This window comes from Anser anser (assembly GCF_964211835.1).
Source record: "Anser anser genome assembly, chromosome: 1".
Taxonomy (NCBI): Eukaryota; Metazoa; Chordata; class Aves; order Anseriformes; family Anatidae; genus Anser; species Anser anser.
The window spans coordinates 36,914,266-36,927,494 of NC_139720.1; the positions used below are offsets into that span (position 1 = coordinate 36,914,266).

Here is a 13,229-nt window from a genome sequence, read left to right on the forward strand (position 1 = left end):
GACTTCTGCGATGCATGTGTGTATTGTCAGTATAAAAGAAACATTTGTTCCTGACGTGCATAATTTTTTTTTAATAGCCCCAAAACAAGTTTATAACCAGTCAGAGGAACAAGCAGTGCTAAGGAGAGTTTCTGCAAAAGCGCAATTTCCTTGCAGAAACTTCTGGAGAGGGAACCTGTGGACCTTCTACTTTGTAGGCAATTTTATATGGAGTAATGACTGAAAGGAGCAATGCTAAGGAAATCCAGGAATTTTCCTAGTTCTTGAAGTAAATCTGGAGAATGTGGGTCAAGGCACAGACTTCCACAGGGATGCATTAGGCAAGCATTTGACTCAGCACAGCTCAGTTAAATTCAGAATAAAATATTTTCACAGAATGGAGGAAACTCTCTGCTATTAAATGAGAAATGAAAAGCAACAAAACGGTGACAAATGGAGGGGGAATCCAAAACAAAATAAAACTTTCCTTTCTCAGACTGCAACACTAATTAGAGACAATGCACAGCTATAGCTAGAGAAAAAGTCTGGAAGACTGTGAATGCTTGCTAGTATGGTAGGCTGGGCTCAGTAAATTTCCCAAGACTCCTGGAGAGTGATTCAACTATCAGACAAGCACTCAAAATCTTTAAACAACACTGGGAAGAAGAAAAAAAAAAAAAAGAAAAAAAAAAGAAAAAACTTCTCAGTTTTCTGAAGGTGGCTTTCTGCCTGTTGAAAAGTTTTCTCCCCTTGTTATTTCAAGACCCCCATGACTGAATGTAGCTGGCCCTGGATCTAAGAAAACAGAAAGAGTTGTGTTTCCCCTCTGATGTTTTTAAGCCTCATCTAGCATTTCTTGCAGTCCTCCACTGTTGTGCTGGTGCTGGGGCAGTGCCCAGAGGTGGTAGCAGCCATCCGTCACATACAAACAATTGCTGTCCAGCTTTACAAAAGCCAAGGCAAGTGCAGTGCTTTACTTGCTCTCATCAAAAGATTTCCAGTTTAGCTCTGAGCATCCTCTGAGCCTGAACATTTTTCTTTCTTTTGTACAGGAACTAGCTTACTGCTTGTATTTTAATTGATTTAACTGAATTTGCACAGGTAAGCCTTTGCAGGAAGCCAAAGTCAATTGCACCTGTTCCAAGCAGCAGTAGACAATGATGAGCTTTAGAGCCCCTGGGACAGACCAGTTAAATGGAGTGCCCTTCATTATACATTCTGCAATATCAGTTCTAAGAATTCCCCCCAGCCCCAATAACCAACAACACTGGCATAAAATAACCTACTCCTTGAACTTTGAACCAAGCCTTACTCCTTATCTGAGAAGTATCAACACAGTTGACTTTCTGGGGAAGAAAGAAAGAAATGACATTCTGTCAGAACGTCAAATTTGAACTTGGTATAAAAAAAAAAAAAAAAAGTAAATTCAGTAGAAACTCACTCTGTTGGTCTTGGTGACACCTGATCTGGATTTATATCAAAGGGCCATCTTTGTTAATAATTTCATAACAATACAGGTTTACTGCTTCTGTTTGGCTCAAGTTTTTATTAGGTAAAAATGAGTTGCAAAATGCCTTGAAATGCATAGAAATATGGTGAAACATTCTCATACATCCACCTTTTATTTACACTTAAATACTGTGCAAAATGTTGGTCCTAAGGTATCCGTGTCCTTTCTTTGCATAGTAATTAATGTATTGTCCTGTATTGGCTGACAGCATGTTAGAGTTTATTCCCATGTGTTTCCAAGTCTTTGCTGCTAGGCACTTCGTCACTGTGAGAGAGCCTGTCTCTACTGATGCATACAAAGGAATTACCTCGTACACATCCCAGGTCAAATGCTGCTCTCTGTGCTCCTGTGATGGCTCTTTGAAAGTCAGTGGGATTATATACAACAGAAAGGTAGGGAAGCTCCACACACAGTGTCCTGGTAGAAGCTTTAAGCCCAGAACGAACAATGTGGGTGTATGTTGCCAAAACCCAAATGCTCATACTCCATTCAAGTGTGGGGAACTATAGGATTAATCCAATTTAACAGAGCTGTGAGAAAACTCTTCTTTTAGCAAGATCAAATGCCTGACAGCTGACCTCCCAGGTCTGTTCCAGCCTGGCCACATCTCCACCCCCAGCTTTACACAGCACACTTAGATCAGCCATGAGCTCAAATATTTTCAATTGCTTTGATGCTAAACTTCTGAAAATATCAAGTCTTTTGATGTTTGCGATGCAGATTTTCAAGTTGCCATGTGAATGCAACTTAATACATTAAGTGAAAGCTCTCAGCTCTTACGGTTCAGTCTTCCCTTTACCACAAACCCATCCACTCCTGGTTTACAGCAGCCCTTTTAGAGGCATGGGCTTAAACCTAATCTGCTGTGCACAAGTGCGAATTGCTGCAACTTTTGGAAATAGCTGCCCCGCATGGACTTGGAGCAGCAGCGCATCAGTCTGCCACAGCGTAGTGCTTGCAAACCTATGCCTTCAAGGTAGTTACCAAGCCCAGTTACTAGTGAAACCAGAACAAGGTAGGGGGTGAGGCAGCCTAGCAGCGAGTCAAACTTATTTATAAGGATCTCACTTGGAGGCACCTGGCTCTCTGGGGGTCCCAACCAGCAGAGGCAGGTCACGCTCAGTGATTTAGACACTGACAACAGAATAAGTTGATGTAAGGGAAATCAAGCACATGGAGATGCTACTCACTAATTTCACATTGGTCTCCTTCAAATCCTGAAGGACAAATGCATTTTCCCAGATAGAAGCACGTTCCTCCGTTTAAACAGGTTGTTGTACAGTTTGCTGAAACAAATAAAACAGGAATGAACTAAATCACTAATGTGAACTCAGTCTGACTTGCCTTTAATCTTTTCTGCTGCTCACCCTAAATAAACATTGAGTAGGTTTCAAAAAGTTGCATTAAAACCTTTTCATGTGGTTTACAAAGAAAGACTGAAGTTGAATTTTTTCTACATAATATTTTACACGGACACACACAAGTCCATAGAAAGAGACAAACAAATGAACAATACAGCAATGAGATTCCCAAGGACAGGTTGTGTTACATCTTCATCAGTCCTCACGTGTGGAGCTCACTGAAAGATCAAGTCATTATCGCTATTGAACCTGGCCATGTGTGGTATAAAGAGCACAATCTAGGACTGGAAGTCACTTCCCCAAGAAGACACTTCACCACAGCTCTTAATTAATGCCATAGGAGATTTGAGGTTTAGCTACAAAGAAACCTTTATAAGTTTTTGCTGTGTGGTGACACAGATACAAATGCTGTCCCTCTCACTTGCTAAATTACTTACATTGTGTTGGATGTGACTTTTCATCAAACGTCTGGGATTCACATTAATCTCGCAGTTAAACTTCCTTCAAGACATTGGGAGCATTTCATTGCAGTGCACTTTCGAAACATTTTCAAAATACAGTAAAGGTCTCATAAAGAACTACACAGAAGTCAGAAGGATTTTGACTCCAGCAGTTTGTACGAGCATTCCTCAAGGCCTAGAAATGTTCCCATTATTTTGCTGGAAAGACCACTAGGGCCTTTTGCATTTGCTCTCTACTTCATGTAGTTGTGCAACAACAAAAGCAATGTGGTGTTCTGCAATCTTCTCCGCCATGAGCAGGTCAGTGGTATTTCTGCAGCGAACCACTTGGTTTTCTCTATGTGGTCGCTTGCAGTGTTCCAAATTACTGCTCTGAACAACTGATTGCTCCTTTGTATCCCTGAGCCACAGCGCAGCAACAACAACAAAAAATGAATAGACTGTTTATTATTTTTTTGTGTGTCTAGATGCAGCAAATTAATGTACTAACTAATTAGTAAAACTAATTCTACTCCAGGAAACCAAAGTTCAAATACAGATCGCTTATTTTCCTAAGCGAATTTTGTGGTAGGTCCCATGGCTTTCAGTGGGTCAGCTAAAGAGATTACCTAAATTACCCTTCACTCAGCCGGCGGGTACGGATGCCTGCACATGTAGCTGCAAAAGCATTGTGTGCCCCTGCGTGCTTCCTGCAGCTCCCAGCTTCAGGAAGAAACATAAAACTATGTCCTGTAAAACTTACTTCACCACTTGCTTGCCTTTCCAAAAGGCACTCCTAGAAGGAAATTAGCACGGGGAGGAACGAGTGGCCGCAGGAGGTGGCACCCAGGGGTTTGGCTGCAGTTACCTTTGTCGCAGTTGATGCCGTAGAAGCCGGGGGGGCAGATGCACAAGCCGGGGGTGATGCAGAGCCCGCCATTCATGCAGCGAGGAGCACAGAGCGCTGAGGAGCAGGAAGAAAAGGAGAATCATCACCGGCGTGACTGCAGACAGGACTGTCTCTCTAGGGGATATGCTCAGAGGTGTCAGCAATTTAGTGGGGTTCCCAGGCAGGATCCTGGGAACCCCCCCTCCTGCCACTCCATACCTGTGCATAAGCACTGCTACCTAATTTAGGGGAGGGGAGCCTCTAGCATGGCCTGGTTTGTTGGCCAGACTGTCCTGCACGCTCCCCCTGAACTTCTTCCAGAGCCCCTGCACTCTCCCAAAACTCCTCTGCAGTCGTGGCCACCCCACGAGGCTCTTCCAGGGAGGCATGTCAGGGAGCACTGTTTCATTTCGTGGTTGCCCACAATTGGTACATGCCGCGAGGCTGCGTCCATACGAGAGAGTTCAAAAGTGCCTGGACGTGGGGCCAAGTGGGGGCACAGGATCATCCATCTTGTGAAACTGTTGGTGCTGTTCCTGGCGTGGCTTTGTCCCTGGCCGCCCGGGCACAGCCCTGGGGCGAGCAGCAGCCACGGGTTCCTCCCAGCCAGGAGTTTGGAGGTTTTTGCTTTGGAAGCTAGGAGAGTTTATTAAACACACAAATGCAAACTGTGTCATGCCAGTTGGCCTCCAGGCCAGAGAACAGTCCCTGACCCTTTGTATTTAATATTTCGCATGCTGCCAGAGCATCTGGGAGCTGAGCAGAGAATGACATTGAAGTAGGATGCCCACAGGGGGGGTTGCTCCATCTCAGGCCACCCTGGTGAGGGTCTCCCACTGGCAGAGGAGGAAAGAAGAAACAGAAAGAAGAGCTACTTTCCTCACCAAGTCACACCAATGTCCTAGCCCCTCACTCTTGGAGATGTTATTTGGGGTTATTAGTCACTAATAGATGGGAAAAGGAGACTCTTTCCTTCATCTCCCTAACTTCATTGTCGGTCTGCCTCCAAATTAGATCTTATCTCCAAATAAACCAATGCAGAACAAAAGTCCCGTACTTTGTTTTCCAGCTAGTCCTTATTAGCAGAAGAATTTTATTTAATCCTTTTGCCAAATGGATTCTCTGTGATTAAGGACCCCTTAACAATTGTGTCAGCTTTTGTTAAAAACAATACCTTAGCAAGGAAACTTTTTTTTTTTTTCTGAGCAGTTAATGTTTCCATTAGAACATGGATCATAACAGTAATTCACTTAGATATGTGGACTCAAAATATATGAAATCTTCAGAATAGGCCATTCATATTTTTAGGAGTGGCTACAATGCACTAGCTGTAGTTTCGTTGAGATTATTGTAAAGAAGAGAGTTGAGAAGATTTTTTTAAGTTACCTTTCTCGCAGTGAGGCCCATAAAATCCATCTGGACATTCACAGACATGTCTCTCGTTGCAAAACCCTCCATTTCTGCATCCTCCTGGACACTCCGCTTCATAAAATATAACGACAATCTTAGTTGGATATTTCACACTTCAGCTGTCACTCCACTTTCCCTAGTACCAATATACACCTTTGATATAACAATAAAAATATTTGCTGACGGACAGGCAAACGCTGGCCAAAGTGGAGATTCACCTTTCCTCAAGAGAAATTGTTTCCCTTTGTGTTCATCTACAAATGCAGGTTTGATCATGTGTGCAGACAAATGCACGATGTGCTCGTTGGCGGATCATGCACATTGCTCTGCTGTTCTGCAAGTGAATGAGCGATGTGGGTGCTCCGCACAACCCAGCCCCGTTTTCTCCACGCGGAAAGAAGCAGGCAGCTGCTGCAGGACCTGCATTACTGGTCAGATCTCCCTTAGCATGCGGGGCTGGTCTCGAATTCTGCAGCCTGAAGTTGACTGCACTGCAACTTGCATGGCATTAATTGCTACATCTGTTGCTCCTAAGGTGGCAAAGTGATGAAATCTGTCTTCAAATGAAAGAGCCAGCTTCAAGGCTAGATGAAAGAAGGCCAGAAAGGAAGATGAAAGCATTCCTGCACAGTGATCCTGTATTATCATCCAACTCTTATTCACATCTCAACTATTGATCAAACACTGGTTAAAGCGTTTAGCAACACTGGCTGGATTACACAAGGAAGAGAAATACATCTGGGTATCATCACCATCCTGCAAACACTGGAGTCCATCAAACAAGAGGCAAAATGAACCCAGTGGAACCCCACAAAAACACAACTGCCAGGCAGAAAAGCAATTCCTCAAAAATGCCTTCCCAGATCTCCCACAGACAAGAAGGAAGGCAGGAGAGGCTGCCTACTGCCATTAGAAAATGCACATCACTTGTGATCAGTGGAACCAGGGCCACGAGGCAGTTTTAGCAGAGTAGGCATGTCCTTCTCCTGTGGATGCTATACTGCATGACACTACGAATGCCTAGGTTCAAAATGAATGCCTAGAATGCCTAGGTTCCAAAAAGTCTGAGGTAGGGTAGACTGACACTCAGACAGCAACTGCAACGTATTCAACTGCAATGTATTCAATCCAAACTCCAGGATCATCCATTAGACAGCAGTTGGCTGTAATTTTCGCACATGCCTTTTTTATCTTTTGGTCTAGCAGTGCTGTAAACACATGTAGCTGGTGACACCTGCCAACATCGTCATTAACTGTTTAACATCTTTGCCAGTGACATGGACAGTGGGATCGAGTGCACCCTCAGCAAATTTGCCGATGACACCAAGCTGTGTGGTGCGGTCGACGTGCTGGAGGGCAGGGATGCCATCCAGAGGGACCTGGGCAGGCCTGAGAGGTGGGCCTGGGCAAACCTCATGAGGTTCAGCAAGGCCAAGTGCAAGGTCCTGCATCTGGGCCAGGGCAATCCCAAGCACAAATACAGGCTGGGTGGGGAATGGATTGAGGGCAGCCCTGAGGAGAAGGGCCTGGGGGTGCTGGTTGATGAGAAACTCAACATGAGCCAGCAACGTGCACTTGCAGACCAGAAAGATTCTTCAAACCGTAACTCTTATTTAACACAAAGGAAAACATAACCCTGGACTGAAATAAATTTGCATTATTCTGCCTCCTTCTAATATTTATCAGGTGACATATCCATCAGCTATGGCTATGAGCAGTATTACTTTCTGCCACACTCAGGTAACATCGCCCTCTTCACTGGAATATGAAGGGTAACCCCGAGACTAAACAGAAGGTAAGAACATCTGATGTACCAGTCAGGCGGCTGGATGCTATGTGCAACTGTCAAACAAACAGGAAGAAGAGAGGATAAAAGGGGTAATTTTAAAATACTATTCCATCTAAGGCCATAGATACGTGGGGAAAAAAAGTGTTACTTTAAAAGTAAATCTGTTTGCAGTGGTATTAATAATAGTAAAGGCTTTGTAATCGTATTTGTTCTAACAGTATACGCTAGGACTCTTTCTGAAAATGTTTCTCTCTTTGTACCAAATGCAGAGCTGCTATTCATTACAGAAAATGCATGCTTAAATACATACCATTTCAAACAGAAAAATAGGAAAACACAATTTTTTGTGCGGTCACCTCTCAGCCACAACAAAGCCTCTCCTCTCCCACAAAATTGCTGCCTCGCTCTGCTCACTTCCTCTGGTGGGGGCCCCTCTGGCTGGCCACGAAAGACTGGAAACAGTGACTTGGGGCCCAGGCAAAAGGAATCTGAGCTCCTCACCACAAATGGCAGCTTTCAGAGGGAGGAAACTCACCCTTACACTAATACAAACCGGTAGGAACATCCTCGTCCTTCTCAGTATCTGTCCCAAAATGCTGCGGTGTCCACCTCATTGGACAGAGGGCAGCAATGGGAGTTACCCCAGTACGAGCTGGGGTGAGATGTCTCCTCCTCTGCCCACCTCTACAGCTTGTAAAACCATCCTTGTGCCTCTCAGCTGGCCCACGGTCAGTGATTGCCCTCAGCTTTCCTGAGTTTTATGATGCAATACTCCTAAATTTTGAAATATAATTTATTTTTTTTTTTTGTATCAGAGTAGTAACAATAATAAAAATAACTAAAGCACGGAAACCATAGCTCAGATGAATGCTGCTAAGACACTGAGTTTGGAGCCTTTCCTGGACAAGCCACAATGCAGACCTGCAACTGCTGTCTCTATTAGATTACCCCAACACTATTTCCAAAGTTTATTAAGCTCAGTATCTTTGGACTGAGCTGACAATGGAAAGGCATGAAATGTTCTGTGCTGCGTTTACATCGGGAACAACTTTGTGCACAAGGTCTGATGGATTTTACTTCCGTTCAGCCCCCATTTTCCTTCCTGTTCCTCTCCCCACTTCTTCTCCCCCTCCCCTGCTTTCCCTGGGCTAATTGGCAGCAGCAAGGCTTCAAAGGAGACAGCAGCCTGGCTATTCAGGTGCAGCGAGCTTTCAAAGAATAAACAGCTCCTGCTCCTGCTGCTTGCTCTTTGAAGCCACACTCCAGCCAATTAGCTCAGAGAAAAGAGCTCAGGGAAGAAAGTGCAGGACTGGGAACGGAGATTTAATAGGAGAAGAATAAAACTATCACTGTTTGTACATCAGCCCTGCCACGGGTTAATCTGATACAATTGCACACGGCAAGGGATAGCTGCCTGATCTTAGATATGGATTTTTTCAATTTCCACAGCCTCAGTTCAAAGTGATAATTACAGCTGTTCATGATGTATCAAATGAATCCAGAAAGTCTTATTACATACTGTCTATAGTTCATAGATTGGCTGATTAAACATGTTTCCTGCTTTCTGAGTAAACACTGCACTAGCTTCATGGTGCCCTTCCTCTATCGATGCATCCTGTGTGTGTTTCTTGCTCGGTGACTGCAAATATTGAGGACCAGCTTCCATCACCTTCCCTGAGTGATGCTTTATTATGCAAACAATTCTACCAAAATCAAATCAACAACACACATAGTAAAGTGTTAATAAAAGAAGAGTGAATTTTCTTATTGGCTCAAATGTCTCATAAACTTTGTAAATATCAGACCAGCAACGCAACCTGCTGATGAGGCTGGTGAACAATGTTGTATCCCAAACCAAGATGTTGCCATCTTGTGCCCCAGAGGAAGGTAAGCCAACTTTTGCAAAAGTTCTCTGATTTTTGCTTTTTTGATTCAATTGGGATGTGCAAGTTCAGATTTAAAGAAATGTTGAACTATGACACCAAACAGTGTTAACAGAAAACAGTGTCCCCACTACAGATCCCAGAAGTTAAGTCCTCAAAATTATGTGTCATTTCTGAAAATGTGAGCCTCAGCTTTTTTCCCGTAGTACTGACTCTCCTCCAAACGCTTCAAATCATTTGCTCACATTTGCTTCTCATATGATCCATTTCTATCAACATCCTTGAAATGATGAGCTGTGAACAGGAGGAGGAATGCCTCCAACCCAGTCTGCTAAGGGAGACGTAGTTCACAGTAAAAAGAAGCTTAGTAAACACATAGTAAATGAACAGCAAATGCAAATGAGCTGCAAACCTACGGATAGAGCCAGAACAGCCTGGAATTCATAGCTTCTGCTACACACTGCGTGACCACATTAGTATCCTGAATGATTATTATCCTGAATGAAAGAGAAGAAAGTGAGCTGTCCTGGTCTAACAGTTCTTGTCATGTCCTCATTAGCGTTACCTTGCTGACATGTCTTAAAGAAGATGGCGTTCTGAGGGGTCTGGAGGATGATATTGCCTTCTGAGTTCATTATGATCACATTGACTTCGAATGCAGCCACCCCATCTTGCTTGCCGAGGCAAGGAAATCCAACCTGGACAACTTAAAGGAGAACAATAACAACAGTATTCATATTTACATGCATATCCACAAAAGCATACGTTGAAATACTAGAGATAATAAGTATTTACAGATAAGCTTTAGAGTCACCTTGTGCACAGACACCTGCAGGGCTGGAACAACTTCAGCACGGGAGGCCAGCCTGGGATGCTTTACTGACACAACCCCAATAGTCTGCAGCAGAGACAGTGATCTTAAGGCAAACATCCTTCTGCCTGCAGACAGGGCAGTTACTCATGGAGGTATCTAAGGATGCTATTTTCAAAGCCACCAAAATGAGCCAGAAGCCTATATTTAATTTTCTAAGCTGCCTTGATCACTTCTGAGCCTCACTTTTACGGGCTGTCACATAACTTCTCTAAAAAGATCTCATACTTTTTTTTTTTTTTAAATGTTGCTTTAGGTATGTTTTGCTGTTATGGATCTTGCAATTAATACTTGAATAAAATACTTATTTAATCAAAACTTTCTCCATAATATGCTGGCAAGACAGTGCACTTAAATAAGATTGTGGGTGCAAGTATTTAAAATGAATAGAGGAACATCACTATGACAGAACTTGTTAAGTGTAGCAATATTTGGAGATTGCCTTTCCAGGAAAAGTATTCAAACACTTTTAAACTACAAAGAGTCCAAGGAAATAATTAAGGCCAGTAAATCTGGAGTATTTTAATGAGGAAGCAAGCCTGATACCTCAGAGCTCTGGAATGCTCCGCTGTGATGGTCACAAGTGATCTCAAATAATCTTCAGATGAAATGATTGTGTCATTTCTTCAAAATTGGCTCTTTCTAGCTCATTTAAAAATTAGATCCAGCTAATAGAAATTGTTTATTCATTTCTTCTGAAGCTGGCCTGAGGTTTCAGAACAAAATGTAGAGCTAACAGCCTTACATTTGGTTTGTTTTAAATTGCTTGTTATAAAAACATTGCATGTAATAATCAGACAATTTTTGTTATTTTCTGCCTTGGTATAATACCTTGGAATAATTTTATTGCTGAAACACATTCTGCTTCTGGTAAGTCCTGTGGACTAAAAAGTCTGTTGCAGTTTTCATTATAAAGCAATTTAATTGCTGAAGTGCCTTTACACTGATCTTTTAAAAGATCATTACAAGAAGCACGTAACCATGTGGTAAGAAAAAAAACTCTTACAGGGGATAAAAAGCAGTTTAAATGCAGTGAACTTCTTAAATTGTAGTAACCTCCTTATAGCTCAAGTGCAAGAAATAATTCTGTGCTTGTATGTGTGTGACTTAGCTGAACAAATTGCTGTGGGGAGGAAGGCACAGGAGAAATTTAATGACGGCACTACAGCAATTCCTAGACTTCATTACATCAGTAGCAAACCCCCAATCTGCCTGGAGATTTGACAACAAATGATGTCAGCCTGTAGGTTTAAATGCCCAGGGCAAGGACCAGTCATGCATCTGAAGCTGAAGGGGATAGGTCAGAAACCCTCCAGCACTCCCCAAACTGGAAGTGCCCATATTTTTGAACTTTCCACGTGCCCAAACCCCTCAGCACACAAAAATGCATTAAAGGCCCTCCTGATTGAGCTCCGTGGTGATTCACTGTCCCACCACAGAATTGCCCCTTTTGCACATTTACACTCCTGCCTCCCCTGGAGAATTTGCAGAAGTGAGGAAAATTTAACTGATTCCTAACTGTGGGGTGAGCAGAGATGCTGCCAGGGAAGGCACCAGGCATGCCAGCTCACGTGGAGCCACCTTGGCACCAGCATGGCACTGGTGTCGTGTTCAGAGTTAATCACTGCCACCGTCGAAAACGCCTGACTTGGTTTTGAACTTGCTGACTCCAGTTTGAACCACTGGATCTTCATAGGTTTTCCCCTGTGAAATGAGCAGCCAGCCTTTTCTCACTGAACAGATATCTACATGCTATAATCAAGGCTTCTCCCAAACATCTTTTTTTTTTTTTTTTGGCTAAGCAGAGTAGTCTTAGCTCTTTAAACTCTCACTGAAAGGCATCTTCCTCATCCCTCATACCATATATCAATGTTGTGCCATGTGTCTAGGTTCGACAACCCTAACCCAGGTAGCAATCCTGGGATTTGGGGATAAGATTTTCAAAGGAGTCTAAGGAACCTGGGTGATTTAAATCTAATTAAATTGCTTCAATATTTTTATAGCATTTATTTATTTAAGTCAACTTAGTTAACTTAGTCTGGATAGCAAGCAGCATAAAAAAAAAGCCTTCACACCAGTGGCTCATTGTTAAATACTGAACATGCTTGAAATACTGTGCATGTACCGATTATCAATTGCTGTTAAAGACCAGATGCAGTATAATGCCACACAGGACTTCAACACAGCTGATATATCCTAAGCACAGCGGTGCACTGCTCACTGTCTGCATAAGGGAGCACCGTGGACATACCCGTATTAGTCCTGGAACCGAGCTACCAGCACCGCAGACAGGGTAAGTCCATCTTGGTTTTAATCAGACCTCCCATCGTGATGGTTACCAGACCTTTTGCTGGAACTGGGAGATCTCATCCCTGGCCTCCCTGCATTTGTAGATTAGATGTTTTCCTAAACACAGTCAGATGGGGGTCATTTTGATCTAGCCTTTCCAGATAGTTAAAAATTAAAGGAGAAACTAGTTTATATTAGAGGATGCTGAGTGCACAGCCTTCCACATTTCTCACCTGCTTTATATGGAGATGGAAATAATCTTAATGCTTAACATGAACTTCGTCTTCCTGACTTCTTCATTACTTTTAGAGTCAATGTCAATATTTGCAAATTTATTGGGCTTGCAATCAATTAAATTGCAGCAATTATGATATGAATATTACAGCACCCTTCACTCAAGTCCATTTTCAACACCACTGAATAATAAAGTTTCACATACATTAATTTTATGCAAAAGATTTGCACAAATTTCTGCTGGTTTATCTACATACAAAAGCTTCATGTGGCTTGGCTCAGGCAAAATATGCTGCTGTAGTCAGGCAAGGCACTCACACTGTTCAGCATCAAGCACTGTGGCAAGCATTTCTTTAGCAATAAAATTCAAAACTTGAGTTCAAAATAAGACATGTAGACTTTACTGGCTGTGGGATATTTTTTACAGGAGCAAAATTTATAATACCAACAGCACAAACCTGATGCTTTATGAGGAACTGTTCCGAGCAGAGGGATATTTATAGTTGGATCAGCCATTATGCCTTTATCCAAAGAGCGCAAAGACAGGAACTCGTAGAAGTACTCAGCCTATGAC

The 13,229-nt window shown here is 42.8% G+C and overlaps 1 protein-coding gene across 1 annotated transcript in view; it reads right to left on the reverse strand.

The window, feature by feature from the left end:
* Positions 1–13,229, reverse strand: part of WIF1 (WNT inhibitory factor 1) — a 40,153-nt gene that overhangs the window by 5,359 nt on the left and 21,565 nt on the right. The window contains exons 3-7 of the mRNA XM_083815914.1: positions 13,114–13,222; positions 9,827–9,967; positions 5,566–5,661; positions 4,159–4,254; positions 2,680–2,775 (exon numbers count right to left, since the gene is read on the reverse strand). Coding sequence (XP_083672040.1) covers positions 2,680–2,775; positions 4,159–4,254; positions 5,566–5,661; positions 9,827–9,967; positions 13,114–13,222 — 538 coding nt within the window. The remainder of the gene's footprint in view (positions 1–2,679; positions 2,776–4,158; positions 4,255–5,565; positions 5,662–9,826; positions 9,968–13,113; positions 13,223–13,229) is intronic.